The 21227-nt window shown below is 37.7% G+C and overlaps 2 protein-coding genes across 2 annotated transcripts in view; both read right to left on the reverse strand.

The window, feature by feature from the left end:
- LOC137281525 (dynein regulatory complex protein 9-like) overlaps window positions 1–21227 on the reverse strand; it is an 83879-nt gene that overhangs the window by 58294 nt on the left and 4358 nt on the right. Inside the window, exons 2-4 of the mRNA XM_067812805.1 lie at window positions 11197–11337; window positions 5112–5356; window positions 4521–4649 (exon numbers count right to left, since the gene is read on the reverse strand). Of these exons, the coding sequence (XP_067668906.1) occupies window positions 4521–4649; window positions 5112–5356; window positions 11197–11337 (515 nt within the window). The remainder of the gene's footprint in view (window positions 1–4520; window positions 4650–5111; window positions 5357–11196; window positions 11338–21227) is intronic.
- On the reverse strand, window positions 18401–19024 carry LOC137280915 (uncharacterized). The gene has a single exon (XM_067812101.1). It carries the CDS (start codon window positions 19022–19024, stop codon window positions 18401–18403), a length of 624 nt encoding a protein of 207 aa, XP_067668202.1.

Below are 21227 nucleotides of genomic sequence, written 5' to 3' on the forward strand. Positions count from 1 at the left end.
ATCAATATTTTTGTTCTTTAACGAAGAGTAAGCTCACAAGTTTCCCATTTTCTAAAAATTGGTAACTTTCGGCTTAAATGAATACAAACAAAACCAATCTCAACGTTACATCATCGATTGGACGAACAGGAACGATCATGGCAACGACGGTTAACAAACAAGTCCACATGCATCGTGATGCCGAAGAAAATGTGCCATCCTTTTGATATATCCAACTATTTTATCTGAAATTAATTACACGGTGTGAATAGGTAAATGTTATTGACTCTGCACAGAAATTACCATATTTAGCGAATGTATTTTGATTTTGTTTGAAAAACCTTCCAACATTCACAATGTTGACAGCCAACTTTGCGGTTTTTCTAAGTGGCCAGACACGAATTTCATCACGCAATCCTTACTAGAAAACAACTTCACGATCTTAATTTTCGTCTGTCTCTCGTCAACACTAAACGGAAAATGATACAGGGAACACTTGTAGAATGTGAAATTCTCCCTCTTTCGCCAGGTCTTACACGGAAGAGTTCTGTAATCTTTCTTCTGATCAAAAAAGCTATATTTTATGTAGGAGTTGGACAAAGCTCTCCATGTTTGTTTTTCGTACATGTAACACAATCTAACACCGGCTTTTTGCAGGTTTGTGCAAAAATTAATGAACCATAACACTTGAATTTGCACTCATGAATGTTTATAAATCATACATTTCATTCTGCTATTTTCATGACATGACACGTTTAAATAAACATAAACAGTGCCATTTCAGTAAGACCTGTCATGACATTGAAAATATGATTTGTATACGACGAACATTTTCGATTATTTTGTTTCAGAATTAATTTTTAATTTGTCGTCATGTGGATATTTGCTGATACAAACATACAAAATTATAGTCAGATACTTATGAAATATCAGTAGTAATAATGTTGAAATCGGTTTGCGATAATTGGACAATTTATATGATTCTAAATATAAAACGCATCCGGCTGTATATCGAGTAATTCAGGAAAAATTACTTTATTTTATGTTTGTTTTGTAATTAATATCTACGTTTGAAATTATCTGGATATTTTTTTATAATAATGTTTATTTTGCTATCTAGTATTATTGAGCTGAATATTTTTTTGGTTGTTCCTTATTTAGTGACACACTGACTGTTTGAAATCACCCACCCTCTTATTAGTGCCTTATGCTGAAATTAATTCAGCAGGCTAAAGGTTAAGCTGATGCAAGCAAGCTCAGGATCTTTTGCCACTGATGTACAGATCACACATGAAACAGTGTCAGTGCACATGATTATGTATCTTCTTCCATCTGTGTGCCAGAACAAACTTCTTGCCAAGCAATGTGTCAAAAACATCACTGATAAATACAAGTCAGTGGGTCAAAACCTTCTTGGATTTGGAATTAAGTGATGAGTATTTTTATCAGGCAATATGGCTAAATAGCCATAGGGCCACAGGAATGCCAAATTGGAGGACTCTTCACTAGCAGTGTACTAAATTCCCATGATCTGGGAGGATCAGCCATCAAAACATGCTTCCTGGTGATCTAGGCTATCATAAAATCCCCCATTTTGATGACTGTGCTGAGAAATATAATGGACACAAAGTGGAAGTTTGGAAGAGATTGGATCAATTGGATCAAAATGTCCATGCTGAAGATCATTTACGTTTAATCCTTCTTTGGAATGATAAAGATTGCAGAATACAAGCCAGGAGTGTTAGGTGTAGAACTCACAACTGGCTACTTGTGATGTAATCAGCTGGGTCTGACAATGGGCTGGGTCCATGATAAAGGGTGACAATCCCACAATTTACCAAAGATTGACAATGTAAGAGTTATCCCGTAAAGTCCAATTTTGAGGCAAAGATCCAAGTTCTTTGCCTACATATGATGGAGTAGATCAAGAGAACTGGAAATTCAGGTGGTAATTTGCATGAATGAAAAGTCCGCTGGTTTAGATCTATCACCACCTTATGAGACTGTATGGATTGGCTCATTGAACAAGAACTTGCTGGACATTGAAAAAGATCCATCCTAGCTGGAGAAATGAAAAGGACCTCTGCATCGAATCATAGAGATAACTAAAGAAATGTTTGACTTTGTCCAAGAGAATCTACAAGTGTTCGTGTGTATGTGTGTTACCCATTAAAAGTGTCTTTGGTCCTGTGACGAAGTATGAGTAACCAACATAGCTGTGACTTCTGATGCTCACAGGATCATACTGAATGTTGGATATGTTCAATGGACTTCCACATCTAGATCTCCAATCAGTTCTAATAATGCATGTATGGTTTTGCTTCAGCAGATTGTCAGAATGTTCACATCCAACTGATGTGAAACAATCAAGGAGGCATAAGAATGAACATGTAAATCTTGGACACTTTTAAGTTCACCCGAAACAGCATCAATTGAAGATGAAACCTCAAATATGATGGGTCTAATACTACTGATATCCTTATCCTTCATAGTGTAAGATTTAGCCAAGTCAGCAGGAGGAGGAGCTCTTAGAAGGACTAAGTTGCTCCACAAACCAAATCGATAAGGGATAGAAGCTATGGATGTTTCTGATGTGGACACATCATTACCCAGCGACAACTCATGGAGGTGAAGCCAATGAACTGGAAGACAGAAGATGAAATCAACGAATGGGACAGCATGGGTTGGACTGTTGTACAGGGACAATGGTTTGAAAGTCGAAAAGCTGTGAGATGCTTGCTTCATAAACCAGAGCTCAAAGAGATTGTAGGCTGGGTCTACCTTTCAAATACAACACCACAAACTTCAAAAACATGTCATAATACTCTTTTATGTTATTGTAGGTAGTTAAGCTTAGGGTCAGGTTAACCTAACCCTAACATCCTCACAAGAAGTTGTGGTGCTGTATTCTAAAGGTGTTACATAAATTGAAAAGGAATCAACAAAGTAGAAACATGGTTTGATGAAAGTTTGGGGAGTCCAGGCTACGTTGCAGACAGTAGACAAAGCTAACAGCTGACAAAGTATAAGTATATGATGATGATGATGATAGGAACAACACACAAGCTGAAGACAAAGTGAACAACAGATCATAGAATTGATGGAGGAGGATAAGTAAAATACACAAAACTCCTAGTGATCATTGTAGAAGCACATTGATGGGAGCACATAGGTTGAAGATGCCAGTTGGATTGTAGCTGAATCTAATGGATGCATTAAAGGCAGTAACAACTGAACAGGAGGCAAAGAGTCATCAGGAGTGGAAGAACCACAGCAGGGATCAGCTATCTTTGAAGGACCGCTACAAGCATTGACCTGACTGGCATAAAATTCATGAAGGAGTTCATAAAAGAAATGATAAATTCTCACACAGTGACAGGTATACTTCAAAAGAGGTGTCAAGAAAATCATCAGTCACATGCGTTGGTTTTCTAGACGACCAGTGCACTTTTTTTATTGTTTTCTTTCAATGTCTTAGATGAAGTCAGTCCAAATTCTTCAAAATGTTGTTCATAATCCCTCTCCTTAGAATGTCTGGAGCTTGCCTCCCTGTATATTGTAAAGTCATCTTCATTCAGAAGATTACAAGCCTAGTAACATTTATGCATGGAGCAAATACCGATACAATCCATGCACAAACAGTGGGAGTGAAATGAAGCAAAGGTGAGTTTACATCTACCACATAACACTATCTTTTGATGAGCTGTGTCATCCTTTCCCATGCTGCAGACAAATAACTGGGAAAACAGTTAGCTTCAGTAAAAACTTATCTTAAAAGACAGGGCATCTTCACTCACAGGTGACAAAAAGGAGAATAAAGACAGCTGGAGTCACATGATCAACTGGAGCGTGTCTACATGTGACTGCCTAGAACAATATACGGAGGTGGGATGTGTTCAGGCAGGGTATTCCAAGAGGCTAAAAACATTTATTACAAGTTGTTTTATCTTTGTTGTCATGAATACAAAAGAAAGCGCATAATATGTGACAAGATATGTTCCAAATATATTGTTAATTACAGTCGAACCCCATTTACTTGGACCTCGCGATGCAAGTTAAAAATAGCCTCCCACATGATCTAAGTCATGTGATCCCATCCGGCAGTTTACTTTCTGCAGACAGCATAAGTTCGACGCAATGTCATATGTTTTTGGATCATTTAAAATTTGAAAAAAAGAATATGCAATTGGCAAAAGAGAAACTTTTTGTCATCGATTTACGTTTATCATCTAACTTACAATCTGAAGCTCCACACGCTACATGATTACATCCCAGACAACCTGACAAATGGTAACCTGCATTCCGCCTTCCATGTGTTATCTGTACACTTATATGTTATGATAATTCGCTATTATTACTATTGACTGTTGATTTATTGCTATATGTACATGAAATTTTTTTGCTTTCACTTAATTTTCACGTTTTGCTTGTTTGATCCAGGTAACTGGACGTCTCGCTATCCGAACGATTTTCGAGTGAAACCAAAACATCCGGATAAAAGGGGTTCGACTGTACACTCACTTGTTACAGTCATTACTCACTTCTGTATTGTGTTCTGTAATGATGCCTTTCTCTGTTTTTCTGAATGCACTGCATCAAGTAGGGCCTGGAAACTGCAGTTGTGGATTAGCTCATCCATAGTGTTCACCATAACACATTGGACAAAATCCCTGGAAACAAGATGAGCATTCTATACATAGTAATATGCATGCCATTAATTGTATGTTGCAGTTGTAAAAAACATGCAAGCCATGACATGTACATTTCAAATTAACAAATCATATTTTCAGACATCAATTCTTAACTTTCCAACTGAAATAAAACTTTCTCAAGGTGAAACACACTATATGACACACTGCTAATTACTGTATTTCATTTGGTAGTCAAGATGATCTGAGAATGGAATCTGACAACATAACATTGAAACGAATCTTTTTATGCTGAAATGTTTAGTAGTAATTGGAGTAAGATAATCAGTCACATTGATATTGTTTCTTATTTAATTGCGCCATGGAAGTAGACCAAAATATAAGTTCACTTTGGCCTCTGGAACACGTTTTGTAAGCATTCTATTGTAATACTTAAGATTTATGTTTCTGTGTCTATCATGGCAGTACATATTACTCATTTACCTATCATCTTGAATTTTAACAATATTATCTCCAGTCACAGGGTTTTGCCGCAATGTTCTTCCAAATGTATGCAGGCTGTTCTTGAGATCTCTGCCTGTGCTGAGAACATCTTCATCAACCTCTGCCAACTTTCCAGCATTCTTTGTTGTATGTTTCAACTCCAATTTTCTGACAAGCACAGACTGATACTTATTTTCCAGATCTCGCTGGCCTTCTACCAGCTGGCTGACCTCTTCTCTCACCATCTTAAAGCAAAATATCATACAGGTGCAATCAAAACATATACATTATCATCTCAAGCCAACAAATAGATATGTATGTAAAAGTACTACAAATAATTAAAAACTGACTGTGTTTCATTTCATAGGAACATGAACCTTCATAGCTGATGATGAAGGCCCATCTGTATTAAGGTTAGATATTTTGATATATATATATATATATCTACTATTATTTGCATTGTGCCAAGGACCTATATATCTGGTCTTGCACATGTCTGTGAAACAGTCACAAGCATGCCAGGAGCCGAGGCACCACAACCTTTATCGCAATGCAAGTTGGCTGAAAATATAGAACATATCAATCATATAACAGTGCTAGTGGTCAGCTGGATCGTGGTTGACTTGTGCCTCATTTGATGTTGTTGACATACGTGTACTTGAATTGTTCCTCAGCTTGTGATGAATCTTGGAAATTTCCAAACAGGTTACCATAACTATCAAAGCAAGACATATAGAACAGAAGGCAAAATACTGCGGTTCTACTTATATCTCGGTTTAATGTTTCACATATGTGGAATTTCCCGAATGAATTGTATGTGCTATTTCATGTTACACTAAAAATTCTATGCATTAACACTATCAGCTCAAACCAGGTATGATTTGGTTGGAGAAGTACTGCCAGACCCAGTTAATTTGCTTATTTCAGTGCCTTCAGCACGTCGACCTGGCGCAATATTTTATTTTTGCCATTTTCAAAAGGATGACTGAAAAATCTATGGGACCTGTAAACAGGTTATTTTACTTCTGGCACGATTCATACAATTAAACAATCACACAACATACATGACATGCATATATTTTATGCACCTTTCATAATTTTTTAGACCTGCCACTGGGTTGTACAAATTGAGGGATTTTCAAAAACATAATCTTTTGTGAGACACATGGAATTGTTGTCTGCATCTGTTGTTCTTTGAAGTGGAAAATAATTGTAGTTTAGGTTCTCAAGCTTAAAAACGCCTTCTTAGTAAGTTAACTTGTGTCAAAAGTTTAATAAGCGCTTATATATCACAATTCTAATAGGAAATCTTCATGGTGTGACACCCTACAAAGTGTAAATTTGTTAACATCTGTGAACTCATTAATTTCTTTCTTTATTCCTTGAAATTCTACATTTCATCGAATATAACAATATATAATACATGTGGATACACAACACTTGACAGTGTGGCATTCATAAGCTTACGGAAACAGGGAAAACATGCAATGGCAAGATAAAATAAGATGGGAGAATGTACAGATCTGTAGTTACATATTTCTTATTCTACACGATACAAGATATTTGCCCAAAACTGAGTGGTATTCTGAATAGTAAATAAATTAATTGTAAACAGAGGGATATTTTCAGTAATATTCTTTTATATATCTCTGTCTTATTTCATTATATTCATAACATTTAAGGATAAAATGAAACTCATCTTCAATATCTTACAAAATTTACATAACCTATCTTTAACACTATTATGACATCTACCTGATTCTGTTGCTAAATTGTGTGAAAATAATCTAAATTTAGATATAAAAGGGAGGTATACATTTGCAGAGGTAAAACTGTAGGCTATAAGTACCAATAAGATTAACATATAAAGTACATTTGGACGACACAGATAACTGACTGGTAACAACTTGTGAGGCCTGATCATAGACTCGCTGCTTAATAACTGGTAGAAAACGAGAGGGAAAATCCTGTGCATGCCACACACCTCCAAAACCAATACTTGTCAATATACATTTAACTCGATAGGCCCAATTTGAAACATTACACCTTGAAACATTATCCTAAAAATAACTGTAACAGCTTTGTAAAATACAGTTATCAGTTACTAACAATTTACTCCAATATTTTATGATATTAGACATTCTATCATATTTTAAAGGGGCACAGCCCAAAATCCATGGGCTGGAAATCAGTGTCAAAACAATGCCGTTTGTGATTAATTACTTCAAATGACGCACCGGTGCTTGGCAAGACGCTACTGATTTGTTTACTCACGACCTGGAATGAATTTCATGTGCATTAAATGCTCAAGCAGAGATAATGAGGGTGAAAAGGGGAGAGATGCAAGGAAATGGATTTTTAAATAGTCTTGATCTTGCCATCCATTTAAATGCATGTAAAATTATTTATAATATAGGAAGAATACGAAAGCTCAACCGAAAATATAGTATAAGTAATTATAAGTTTCATTCATGGTTTCCTCGCTGCATCAGTAAATATCCCAACTGTTTTAGGCATGGAGACTCATCGGAGGCCCCATGTCTAAAACAGAAGGGATATTGACCGATACACTTTGGCCTTTGCTTGTTGAATTTACATGTATGAATCCACATATACACTACAGAACACACAAAAACCTTTAACTTTTTCCCATTTTGAGTTTGTTGTCAGCTGTATCCATAGGCCTATAAGAGTGTGCGAAGGAGACTGGATGGCGTGACAATCTACGCATCAATGGCAAGTCGCTTAAGCTGCATTGGGACAATGCCATGCCCATGTATGCTTAACTGACGGAGCAAAATCTTCGAGATCAACATCGGCAGCTAAAATATCTCATGTCCTGTGAGCCAGTTCAACAAACAACTGGTGCCCGTCAGGAACCTTTGCAAGAGCAGAATGCTCAAGTGGCAGCTGACCCAAAACTTCTTATGGATGTCCGTGTTAACCTCTTGCCTCTTGCTGACAGAAACTCTTCCGAGAGAGAGTCAGTTGGCCGCAAAATTTTGGACCCTCACTCTTCCTCTTCTTCAGCTGCAGACTTTTCCGAAAATCCTGATTATAATTTGTTTAGTTCTATTTATGAGGAAATTTGTGATTTACCTTTAGAGAGACAGAGGCCAATTAAACAACTAAACGTGCCTTTTCCCAAAAATGAAATTGATTTACTTAATGAAATTATATCTCTAAAACTTTCTGCAGACTGTTCATTACATGAAGTTAATTGCTATGTCTATGCTGCTGAGTGAACCTTGGAGGGACTTCACACGGTTTCCAAAGAAAATTCTTCTAATACTAAGAACAATAAACCGAGGAAAAACCGCTTCCAAGTAAAATTAACACAGATTAGAAAATATATTTCCTGGATAGAGCTGTGCCTGAAACTAAGATAATCAGGCAATCCCATATCTAAACAACAAAAGGCAATTTGGAGAAAATTAAAATCAAAGTACAAGACCACAAAAGGAAAGGTACTTCTCCAAATTGTCGATTCCCTTAAGGCAAAAATAAAAGTTTGCACTGAAAGAAAGAAAAAATGGGAAAAGAAAAACAATTGATCAAACAAAATAAACATTTTAGAAAAAATGAGAAACAATTCTACAGGCAACTTAAAACGAGTGGTGAAGGTGAGCATGATAAACGACCTCCCATGGATGCCAATGAAAGGTTCTGGAAACAGTTGTGGTCTATACCCAGCGACTGTAACCTGGAGGCACCATGGGTCAGTGATTATGACCATGCAATGCATGAGAAAGTAACTAGGTCATTTGTCTGTTACATCTCACCAGATTGCCTGAAACATTTCATTAAAAAGTCCAAATCTAATACAGCTCCAGGGCCTGATGGCATTTGAAACCAGTGTTGGAAACTGTTCCTTTGTGTCCAAACACCATTACTCCACCGTTTCAATTCTCTTGTGGACACAGGTGATGTTCCTCCATGGTTCTGCAAAGGTCGCACAATACTTCTCCACAAGAAAGAAGACTTGACTGATCCCAAAAACTTCCACCCAATCACATGTCTGAATACTCAATACAAATTATTCACAGGGTATTTGACAAACCTCGTGTCATCTTACTGCTCTTCCAATAAGATAATTTACAGACAGCAGAAGAGGGCAAGAAAGGGATGTTGGGGTGCAAGGATCAACTTCTTGTACAGAAAATGATTTTGGAAGAGGCTAAAACGTATCACCACAACCTCTCCATGTGCTGGATTGACTACAAAATGGCATATGACTCTGTCCCACATGAATGGATTCTGAAGTCTCTTCAGTGTATTGACCTCCCTCAGCGACTACTTGATTTACTCAAGTCTTTAATGAGTTGCTGTTCGACTCAACTTGAGATGTAGACGGTAGGTGCAGGGCAGGTGCAGACTTCGGAATCTATTCCAATCAGAAGGGAAATATTTCAGGGGGACTCCTTCAGTCCTTTTTGTCTGTCTCTAAATCCTTTGAGTTTTCTGCTCAATAGGGAGGAGGGTTACGACCCTGGACCTCTTCAGCACAGATCCCCAACACTCATCTCCTCTACATGGATATCAATGAAAGAGGATACTAATTTGAAAGAACAGGTTCTCCTTGTCAAGTCCTTCTCCAATGATATTCTCATGACTTTTGGACTTGACAAACATAATACTCTTCATCTGAAATGTGGCAAGGTAACTACTGATGGATCAGTCAGGTAACGAGGGGGAGGAGTTATTGAGCATCTTGTGGAAGATCAGGCCTACACCTATCTTGGAATGCAAGTTCAACACAAGCTACAGAATGCCCAGATTCAAGATAAACTTCGGGCCGAGTATAAATCTCGTTTGAAGAAAATCTGGAGTTCAGAGCTAAATGCTCGAAATAAGATCAAACTTCCTTTGGAGTAGTTGATTGGACAAAACAAGACATCCACATCATGACCGCCTGAGCAGAAGGATCATGTCAGATAACAGAGCACACCACCCTCGTTCCTCTCTTAATCGTTTATATATGCCAATCAATTCGGGAGGTCGGGATTTGATCAATGTGGAGGCTCTTCATGACAGAATTCTATTGTGTACTTTTGCACATATTTATTTATTGGATGATCCTCTGGTGATACACATCAAGACTCATGATGAAAGCAAGGAATTCCACAGCTATTTTAAACCTGCCAAGGTTGTTGGACACAATCTGAAATCTGAAGTTGATTTTGTTGATGGTGATGTACTGCTGGACGGTACAGTGATGCGAGTAAACCAGGTGAAGTCCTTCACCAAGTCTGCCCAGAGTCAGTCCTTTGTGAAGAGGCTGTCTGAGAAGCCACTGCATCGTGTGTATATGCAGTATGTGGAACAGAACAGCAATCCAACCGACTCCTTCGCCTGGATGAAGTCAGCTGGTCTCAGATGTGAAACTGAGGGCTTCCTTTTTGCTGCTCAGGACCAGGCACTTCCCACTCGCAATCGCCAAAATGTGATTCTTAACCAAAATGTCAACATGAAATGTCGACTGTGCAATGAATTTACAGAGACTGTCCAACACCTTGTCAGTGGATGAACTTCCTTGGCACAGACAGCATATCTTAAAAGACATGATGGCATGGCTTGCTACTTTCATTATCGTCTCCGCCATGCCTGTGGCTTTGACCCTGAGGTCCATCCATGGTACGACCCTGAACACGTCCAGGGCGTCCTGGAAAATGATGCTTTTAAACTCCTCTGGAATAGGCCAATTGACAGTCTGAGACGAATTCTAGCCAGCAAACCTGATCTTGTCCTTTTTGATAAAACCAATGAAATTATTTATATCATTGAATTTTCTGTCCCTTTTGACAGCAATGTGATTGGCAAGAGTCAGGAAAAGCATGATAAATATGCAGACCTCGCCTTCTCCTGTCAAATGGGTTTGATTACAACATTAAACAACTAAACAAATTAAACAACAACAACAGGATTAAACAACTTTTATGCTTTAACTTCTTCTAGAGTTCCACTTTAAACTACAATTTCACGTCATTTCAAGGTTGAAGGTAGACATCATTTACATGTCTATCAAATGTTCATGTGCCTGCTGGACCTGCTATTATCAAAATCCTTCACCTTTATTTGTACTTACTTCCTTAACATCAGGTCTGAATTCATAAGATGCTGGCATAATACGTCCAAGGACAGCCAGCTGATCCACACAGTCCTCTAGTACAGTGGCAACATGAATAGCATTCACTCCGTCCAACAATGGAGAAGCTGTCCCATTCATCTAAACAAAAGCAAAAATCATTAGGTCATTTTGAACATGTGACAGGCAATACATATAGTATGGACTCTGACAAATAAAAGAAGTATCAGAAATAACTAAAAATATACATTAAATGGTTATACAATTAAATGTGCATGCATGCGTGCCTTCAGGGAGGAGTGGTAGGAGGTTGGAGAGGCTCGAAGAAGTAATTTGAGAAATTGACCATTCATGATTTGGAACTACTGCAGTAATATCAGGACAAGCTTTATGGATTAACAACTTGTTTATTCAGATGATGCGATGTTTTGATATAGATTCTTGTATCGTTGTCAAGCTGGTATGAGTAAGGTAGAAAACAGACTAATATATGTAGTACTTACTTAACTAACACCAAAGACATTAATTGCGATATACAATGTGATGACAAGGGGCATGTAGAAACCATTATAAGGTGGTAACAAGGGATTACATGTGGAAGCCAGAATGAAGGAATAACAAAGGATTACATCTAGGCGCCAGTAGGGGGTACAGACATGTATATACAGGTAACTAAGACCAGTTAGGATTGGTTGATGAGTTCATCATATGCACAGGAGATGAAGTAACCTTGATCTCTATTGATCTGGGGGCGGTGTCGTTTGATGTGGATGGCTTCATTTAATTTTATTTTCATTTGGTGAAATCAGGTTGGTTGGCTGCTAGTATTGTGTACTTTGACCAGTTGATATGATGACTGGGGTTGTCCTGTACATGTTAAAAGTTAGCTGACTAGTCAGACTCTAGTCAAAATGGCCACACAAAAAAGTGAGAATGGCCACAACCCCTAGTCAAAACGGCCATACCTAAAAGTCAAAATGGCCACACAAAAAAGTCAAAATGGCCATACATAATTTTGTTATTTTTCAAAACTGACATTTGTATTATCTGCTATCAAAGCGTAAAAATGACAAAAGAAACACAAAACTTGGCATTTATTATTGAAGTACTTTCCTAATTGATACTTTTAAGATTGTCACTGAGGTGGAAGAGAAGTTCACCCTTCTTGAGAATGGCTCACAAATGGGGAAACTTCTACTGATGTAGTGTAGTGGATGTATCTATCTCCAGAAGGTATTTCACGATGTCTCATGATTTTCTTGGCATCTCATGATTTTAACCTATTGATGGTTGCCAAATGGCCATGATACCATTTGGCACACTCATCCTATTCCGTAATTTACAAGATACCGTCTGGTGTGGAATGAGTTGATATGGCTAGAACTGAAAACGTCAACGTCAAGATCAATTTCATGGTACATGCATGAATGACTTGCCTGTATAAAAATCACAGGGTGCTTTCATGACAGAAAAGTGTTGTAGGGAACACTGTAAGGATTATATGGATCACGCTAAGGAATGAGTGAGACATGGGCATGTCTAGTGACGGCATGAGAGTGAGTTAGACTGCAAATCATTACTGAACATATGTTGTAGTGAAAGTGACTTCATTACAAGTTGCAGGCCGATTTCTATTTTAGCCCAAAATTTCTACATTAAAACATTGCATTATGTATTTAACTCTTGTTGAGTGAAAATAGTATTAAAAATGTAACAAGGAGAACAAATGCTACGCAAATGCATTACACCCAAAACATCTACCTACCGAGCTAACAACGTTACGTCTACCTTCCCAGAACGTCAGCATATAACGTCCCCTTATGTCTTGTTTGTGGATTCGAAAACACGTCCTCACAACGCTATTTTCTACATTCATACGACCCAAAAATAACATCCTTGTGACGTCATAAACATAACGTTGTAACAACGTTATTTGTAGGTTTTTGGGTATATACATACTCAGAACGTACAGTAGTCTGAGGATAAAATATTTGTGTTAGATTTCTGGGTTGTTGTCACCATGATCATAACAATATCCAGGGCTAAAAGTCATAGTTTCCGTTGTTTTTGTTAGATTTAAATTACGAATGCTGAAAAAAGGTCAAGTGTTCAACAGTTCGAAAACTTATTTTGGCAATTATATATGTGTAGTTTGGATTTTTCGAAACTGTCTACTTTAAGCCCTGGTAACAAATAACAGAGATGCTTCTTTTGTTTACATTGAACCATTTATTCCAGTATAATACATTCTAGACTTGCACTTCCTCATCTTACACAGCGGCAGCGTGCATCTGAAAAAAGAATAGTTTAGGTTAAGACCTGATATTATTCAAAAGCACAAGATGTACAAGTCATTTTCCTTAATATTATCAGTTTTACTTATAAGTTTGAATTAAATCGCTGTTTATTAGTCTGTTCATATGACACTGCAATATTTGTCCCAGCATATTGACTATTGTACATCACAGGAACTAAAGCACATGTTGCAGTAATGGCTACGTGTGATCCTCCAACAGTTGTGTAGAGGCTTAAACTGTGATAGATCCTATAGTACACTTACTGAGTCAATTTCCTGTGTAAATATTCAAACAATCAAAAGCTGTCAATGAATGAAAATGCATACCCTATATCCACATATGATATGATGATAAACAAGGATACATGAAGATACTGAAATTAGTTTCATGAAAAAGTATCTGAACGAAAAATATAAATCACAATGTGGAAAGTGCAGTCGGAATTATATGGCCATTGTGTTAACTCTTGTTCAACTCAGCTTCACCTCCAAGAAATTGCCTAAGATGTGCAACAATGTTTACGTGTGACATCACTATCGAGGGCCGATTTCTTTAAAAATAGCAGCCTCGCTGACATGCGAGCACTCTTTCCTTGATTTAGGGATGTTTTGTACATGAAAGTGAGATGTAAGTAATCAGAATTATTCTGACTATCTGTGTACTGTTACGTGTTTTTATCGTTTACACTGTAAATGATGGAAGAAGTCACAAATACCCATAATTACCGCTGTCGTTCTGCATGATTTTGCGTCAGTCATGGTGTCACGCTGCAGTGACATGACAGTTTTTTTTATGAATTATCAAATGATTGTATCATATCTATTTTTAATTTGCTATTTCCTGCTACGATACTCTTCCCCTGAATATTCAAAGTGTATTGAGCCATTGTAAGCAATGATTAGACAGCTAGATGTCTGAAAATTTCCGAAAATGTTACGTGGTGTAAAATCGGAATTTTTCTTTGTTTTCATTTCAAACAAGCATAGCCTTTTGAGCTCAGCATTCATTTTCATGCCCAATATCTTTCATTTCGTTTTATCCAGACCCTTGGTATTGGTGACAAAGCCCATTTGTAATTTGATTCTAAGATATATGGGGAAATCAAAGATGCATTTGTCGCAGCTGACAATGGAATATGCATGATGAAATAGGCGTCTCAATACCGACCTTAGCGAAACGTGATTTTGTAAACACTATCCAATATGGCGGAAAGCGGATTTTGGCGTTCGTGTAAGTGTGTTTTCGAAAACATCACAACTGATTCTGGGTTCAGCAGCAACGTTTCAGAATTATCATTACTGGTTTCATGAAAACTTGATATTAGTGATATGTTATTTTTGAAATTCAATACTCCCAGTAATTATCCAAATTTCGCATTTCAAAACATACAGCAAATAACGAATCATGAAAAGCAGCATTTACAATGAGAGGTAAAGCAATAGTGCACGGTATCAAGAAACAGGAAATTTCCCACAGAATTCACAACTGTGAAGTACATTTGTGTGCGTGATATATTTAGAATTTTATTGGACTTCAAGAGAAGATTCAAGAGGAATGACATATGTGTCCCTGTGGCATCCAGGGGGTTAATGCTACAATGGATGTGCACCCTATGTACATATTTAGCCTGTTTTGTTATAATAGTGTAAGCAGTGAAATGTCTTTACCGTCAATAGATTATTTCCCTAATAAATATCAATATTTCAGTGTTAGTGATAATATATTCATCTATCAACCTTCATCATATCATAACCCTAGTAAATTTTCGGACAACTGTGGCAAGAGAAACGTATGAGAAAAGATAACCACGTGGGCAGGGAGAGGGAGGGGAATGGTATTTCACAAGGCAGAAATGTCCTCTTATCTTGACTTGCCTCTTTGAAGGATAGAATTTCATCCATGGGCCTAGCCCTCCATACAGCCTTGGAGCATGCGACAGTTATGCCTACTTTTAATAACACTTGTGTAACAAGTAACGGTTTCAAATGTCGTATACTACACTCAATATGACAATATTTATGTAACTATTATTCAAACAAACAGAAACTCTCAAAGAATAAAATCGCTTACCCTGAATCCACGTACGATATGGTATGTAAACACTACTCAGTATCCAAAATGGCAGAAATTTTAAACGCACTTAGTGTTAGCATGTATTTTCGAAAACATCCCAGCCAATTCTAGGTTCATTGGCAAAGTTTCAGAATTATCATTGGTGATTTCATGCAAAACTGATGTCAGTGATCATTAATATGCTATTTAGAAATTCAGAACTCTGAGTAATTAGCCGATTTTTACAGTTCAAAACATATATCAAATGACGCTGTGAATTTTGGATTTGTGTAAAAAGTAGGACAAGTAAATTGATCTAATCAAGAGTCAGTTTCATTATTTTTAATGAGTACGTACTGAATTAATACATATAATTCACTAATCTAAACAAAACAAAAAACAAAATACTCACTGTTATGGCGATGAGCCCGTTTTAAAAGTGAGGAACAGACACAGAACCCTGTACACGTAGGAGTGGCAGCCGCGCGAGAAGTGTGATGTCAGCGAGCGGGAAAGTACTTGCACAGGCAATGACATCACATAAAGAAGTCATGTGCAATGTGCCTCAATTTGGATCTTGTGGGTTAAAAGATCTAGAAGGAAACATGTTTCATAACTTCCCTGAAATGAGTGCAGTCAAGAGCACAGCAGTAAGTGTATAATATACTAATAAATTGTATGAAACAAAAATAAGGTAAATACTATGAATAAACTTCACTATATACTGAAGAGGTAGATCTATATGGTAATATCACATGTTTCGACTATGTTAAATATGATATTCCATCAAGTAAGCTCCGGGATGAGGAGAATAAGATGCAACGATTTTTCAACGGGTCAGTGCTGGAAAATGCCGTGGACAGAACGTCCTCACAAGGTTATACGAGCGTTGCACCTTGGTCTGAAATACACGCTGTTAGGACATCCTGGTTACGTAAAGTGTAACGTTGTGACAATGTCTGTAAATGACATTCACATAACCTTCAAACGTGAAGTTATATATTTGCTTCAGTTGAACGCATTTAACAAAGCAAACAAAACAAATTTATTCAAAATCTGTTCTAGATTCAATATTGTCTTGATAACTAATTAGATGGTCAACTGCAAATACAAACATCTTCTAATAGGTCAAGTAAACAAAATATATGAAACGAACGTCCTCACAACGTTCCGAGTACGTTACTCCAAGTATGTAAAGGACGTTGCAAGGACGTAGCGAGAACGTAATGTGTAACGTTGTGGCAAGGTTGTGATATGACGTTATCCTAGGACGTTCTAATAACGTCTTAGTTACGTCATTACCCGACGTAACCAACCCTGACGTAAACATAACGTTGTGGGAATGTCACGTGTTAGCTGGGTACTATATTGGATTAGGTCCTTTACCCAAACACAAAACCCTAACCCTTCAACCCCTAAACCCTAAACCCTTGAAATGATTCAAACAAATAGAATGCATTCTTACTGCTTCGAAAAATACATACTAATAAAATCCTTTTCTGTGTCATGATGCAAATCACTGAATGAAAAAGATACATATGTATTTTAGTTTACATTTATAGTTCATTTGGTCCAAATAATTATGTTTGAAATCGGAATATAAAATATATTTAGATAACTTAAATTGACCAAGTAACTGCAAATAAATGAATATGGCAGAATGTGACTAGTGTAATGCATTCTTCCTACATTTAAAAAATACAAAATATGAAAATACACAAAATATAACACCTCAGCACCTCCTAATACAAATAAATATGAGCGTATTTGTCAAAAAAATATTTTAAACTTGGTGCTTGTGAAAAATTGCACATCTGCCAGTGAACAACTACTGCAAACTCGCAACATTGTTGAGCTTCTGCAATGACATAGCTGGTAGGGATGAAACATAGGTGATAGGAGCTTGTACGCACTCACTGATGACCTTGTTGCTATGCTGGCATCATTGGGCATTGTTTTATATATATATTTTGAGAACATGCTCTTGAACAAAATCACCTACAATTACATAAAAGAGTAATATGACATGTTTCAAAGTTTGTGGTGCTGTATTCTAAAGGTAGGCCGAAATGAATCGACTTTCTAAAATCATGTGAGTTTTGAGACGGTCCCCTCCATTGTGTCATAACGGACGACCTTGTTTTAATTCAGCTCAAGAGTGGTTACACATCTGATGGATCAAGCAGTTGACAGATGCAGACGTTAGAGGGTCAGTCTCTTCAACAAGCATTCATACGATACAAACTGTTTGTATTATTCTTTCAGGCAATATCCGCAAGTACAATGCATAAGGCAGTTCCAGATCACTAACGAAACACCAACTGCATGCACTGCCGCAAAAAATATATCTGAAGTTCCTATGGACAATTTCTGTCGGAGCAATGTTTCATGTTACTCAGACTAAAATATGAAATTGATTCAGTTCTGACTGACTTGAGAAATATTGCAAAAGAAACGCTCCACCATTACGGCAGTTATGAATCATTTCAGGGTATTGATAATAATAATAAATGCATACTTATAATGCGCCTGTTCCACACCCTAAGGCATGCTCAAAGCGCTACAAAATATATACAATGGAATATTTACAGCTGAAATAATTAGTAGTATGCTGTGAAAAAGTGAGTTTTAAGTCTGGACTTAAAAATGTCAATCGTGTTCGAGCTTTTAATGGCCCAAGGGAGAGAGTTCCAAAGCACAGCTGCAGAGTACGAGAATGACCGGTAGCCAAAGGCTTTCAGTTTGTAGGGTGGGATGACCAGTAGATCTTGAGTGTTTGAGCACAAGTTGCATGCGGGGACAAACGGATGTAGCAGTTCAGACAGGTAGGAGGGAGCCAATCCATGGAGGCACTTTTATATCAAACAGAGGATCTTGAAGTCAGTTCTGGCCTTAACTGGTAGCCAATGCAAATCTTGCAGCACAGGTGTTATACGGGAACGTTTAGAAGTCTTGCTGATGATGCGGGCAGAAGTGTTTTGTATCTTTTGAAGTTTCTCGAGGAGTGTAGAACTGAGGCCTGAAAGGATGCTATTGCAGTAATCAAGCCTTGATGTAACAAGAGCTCGAACAAGGGCTTCAGTTGCAGCAGTTGTTAGGTATTGCCGGATGTTACCAATGGATTTCAGGTGAAAGTAGCAGATCCTGCTCAAATGATTAACATGAGAATCCAGAGTCAAAGAAGAGTCAATGTAGACACCCAAGTCCGTAACAACATCAGAGAACTTGATGTCTGCATCTGCAACTTTGAGGAAATCGGTTTTGACTTTGTTGAGTTGTTGCTTTGTACCAACGAGAACTGCTTCTGTTTTAGTGTCATTGAGTTTAAGCATATTTGTAGTCATCCAGCACTTGATGTCCTGTGTACATTTAGCTAAGCAGTGAAGAGATGTGGAGAGATCTGACAGATGGAAGGCTTTCAGGAGCTGAGTGTCATCAGCATAGGTGTGGTGAGAAACTGTGTGGCTTTTAGTAATCATTCCGACATATCCAGTATACAATACAAACAGGACCGGACCAAGGACTGACCCCTGTGGCACACCACATGTGATTGCAGCGCCTTTAGATCTCTCACTACCAGTGACAACAGATTGCTGTCGGTCGGACAGATAAGATGATACCCATTGAAGGGCATGGCCTTCAAGTCCGTACTGTTTTTTTAAGCCTAGACAGGAGTCTATGGTGGTCAATTGTGTCGAAGGCCGCAGACAGGTCCAACAACACTAGAGCAGCAATCCTACTGTCGTCGACAGCACAACAGAGCTCATTTGTCACCTGCAGTAGTGCAGTCTCTGTACTATAGTATTGCCGATACGCCGATTGGAATTCATCCAACAGAAGATGTTTGGAGAGATGGTCTTTAAGCCTCACATGTACAGCCTTCTCGATTATCTTGGAAACGAAGGATAAATTTGAGACAGGTCGAAAGTTCTGAAGATTCTGAGGGTCAAGATCTGTTTTTTTCAGCAAAGGGTTTACTACAGCATGTTTAGATATGTTAGGAAATACACTGCTCACCAAACTTGAGTTGACAATTTTGGTAATGCTTGGCAGAAGCAGGTCAAGATACTGAAACAGAGGTTTCGTTGGTATGGGGTCAGAGTTGCAGGTGGTTGGCTTTGAAGAGCGGATAATTGATTCAATGTCCTTTGGACTGAAAGGTGCAAACTGCATTAATGGATCACCTGTGAAGTGAGGTTCACTGAAACACCTATCAACGTCCTTGACTAAAAGTCCTTTTCGAATGGTATCAATCTTTGAGATGAAGAATGAGTTGAAGGAATCTGCTAGTTCTTTGTGACTTTGTCCGGGAGGTAATCTATCACCATCACCTTCTATTCCAGATCACGTGACAAAAAAAGTCAGTGTTTGGTTATTGATGATCGTTTGGGGTAACAGGGGTCTGTGTCAAACATCTATTGAATAGATGCATTAACAATATTCATAAATAACAGACAAATAAACTAAACAACAAACACTGCATTTGATAACAGCATTCGCTTGAAAGATAGGTCTAACTTTTGATGCTCATAACAAGACATTCCAGAATCATAATTCCAGGTACCAATGTGAGCTGAAAAAATTCTCTTGGGGTTTATACTATGTGGTTTAAGGTACTGATCTCTTCAATATCGATATATAATATCTTGTCATGACTTTTACATGCGACTTTAACTTGTAAAGTGCAACTATTGAGACAAAATAATCCATTTTTTCAGAGGCTTTAATGCTTTATTCAGTCAATATGAAGATTTTTAACATCACATCATCAGTTACTGAAAGTAAAGCTAACGAACATAATCAATTAACATGATTAATACCAATGTATTTGAACTATTTGTATCTTCATATGTCTAAAAATGAAACAAAATAGATAGTGTCTCCTCTAGCCTCACTGATTCCGCCTCTGGCATAAGTAACCGGGTAAATAACATAATGACATAGTATGACCACACCTCCTCCCTTCCGTGTTGGTGCAGGCCAAGGGGAGAAACTTGGAACAAGTTCTCCAGCTGGTTCAGCAAACACACTGCCACCTACATCAAGAATTTGCCTGAATGGCCCTGCAAGACTGCTTGGCAATTGTAAAGAGTCATACCTTACACAAATGCATCAAGTTATTAAAAAAAAAGAAAAATGTGACTAGGTAAAAAGATAATTTCAACCCAAAAGCATTGTCAACTTGGCTATTTCCATCATTCATAACCCTCTACCTCGCAGACTGTTCTGTACCGCAACTTATGTTTTGGTGAAATGAAGACCAAAACGTTTTATGCATCTACCTTGACAGACATCTAAGACAGACCTTAGAGTGAGTATATATTTTAAATAAAGGGAAGCGAAGTAACATTGTGATACTAATTACTTTATTTCAACAGTAATTAACATTTTTCGGTGGTCGACAGTTTTGAGATGATTCTTCAAAGGCATTTAGAAGTTGGCATAGTAATACATGACAATTTTATAGATAGCAACTTCTTGGGTTTATTTTCACGACGATAAACCCCGAAACGTCGTGAAAATAAACCCAACAAGTTGCTATCCATAAAATTGTCGACCCGTGAAGGTCCCGGGGTAGAATAGGTCTTCAGCAACCCATGCTTGCCATAAAAGGCGACTCAGCTTGTCATAAGAGGCGACTAACGGGATCGGGTGGTCAGACTCGCTGACTTGGTTGACGCG

Source organism: Haliotis asinina, chromosome 4 (genome assembly GCF_037392515.1).
Source record: "Haliotis asinina isolate JCU_RB_2024 chromosome 4, JCU_Hal_asi_v2, whole genome shotgun sequence".
In the NCBI taxonomy this organism is placed as follows: domain Eukaryota; kingdom Metazoa; phylum Mollusca; class Gastropoda; order Lepetellida; family Haliotidae; genus Haliotis; species Haliotis asinina.

Excerpts from the sequence above, each read along its gene's own strand:
- LOC137280915 (XM_067812101.1), bottom strand. The coding sequence starts at position 19,024 with ATGATTACTAAAAGCCACACAGTTTCTCACCACACCTATGCTGATGAC.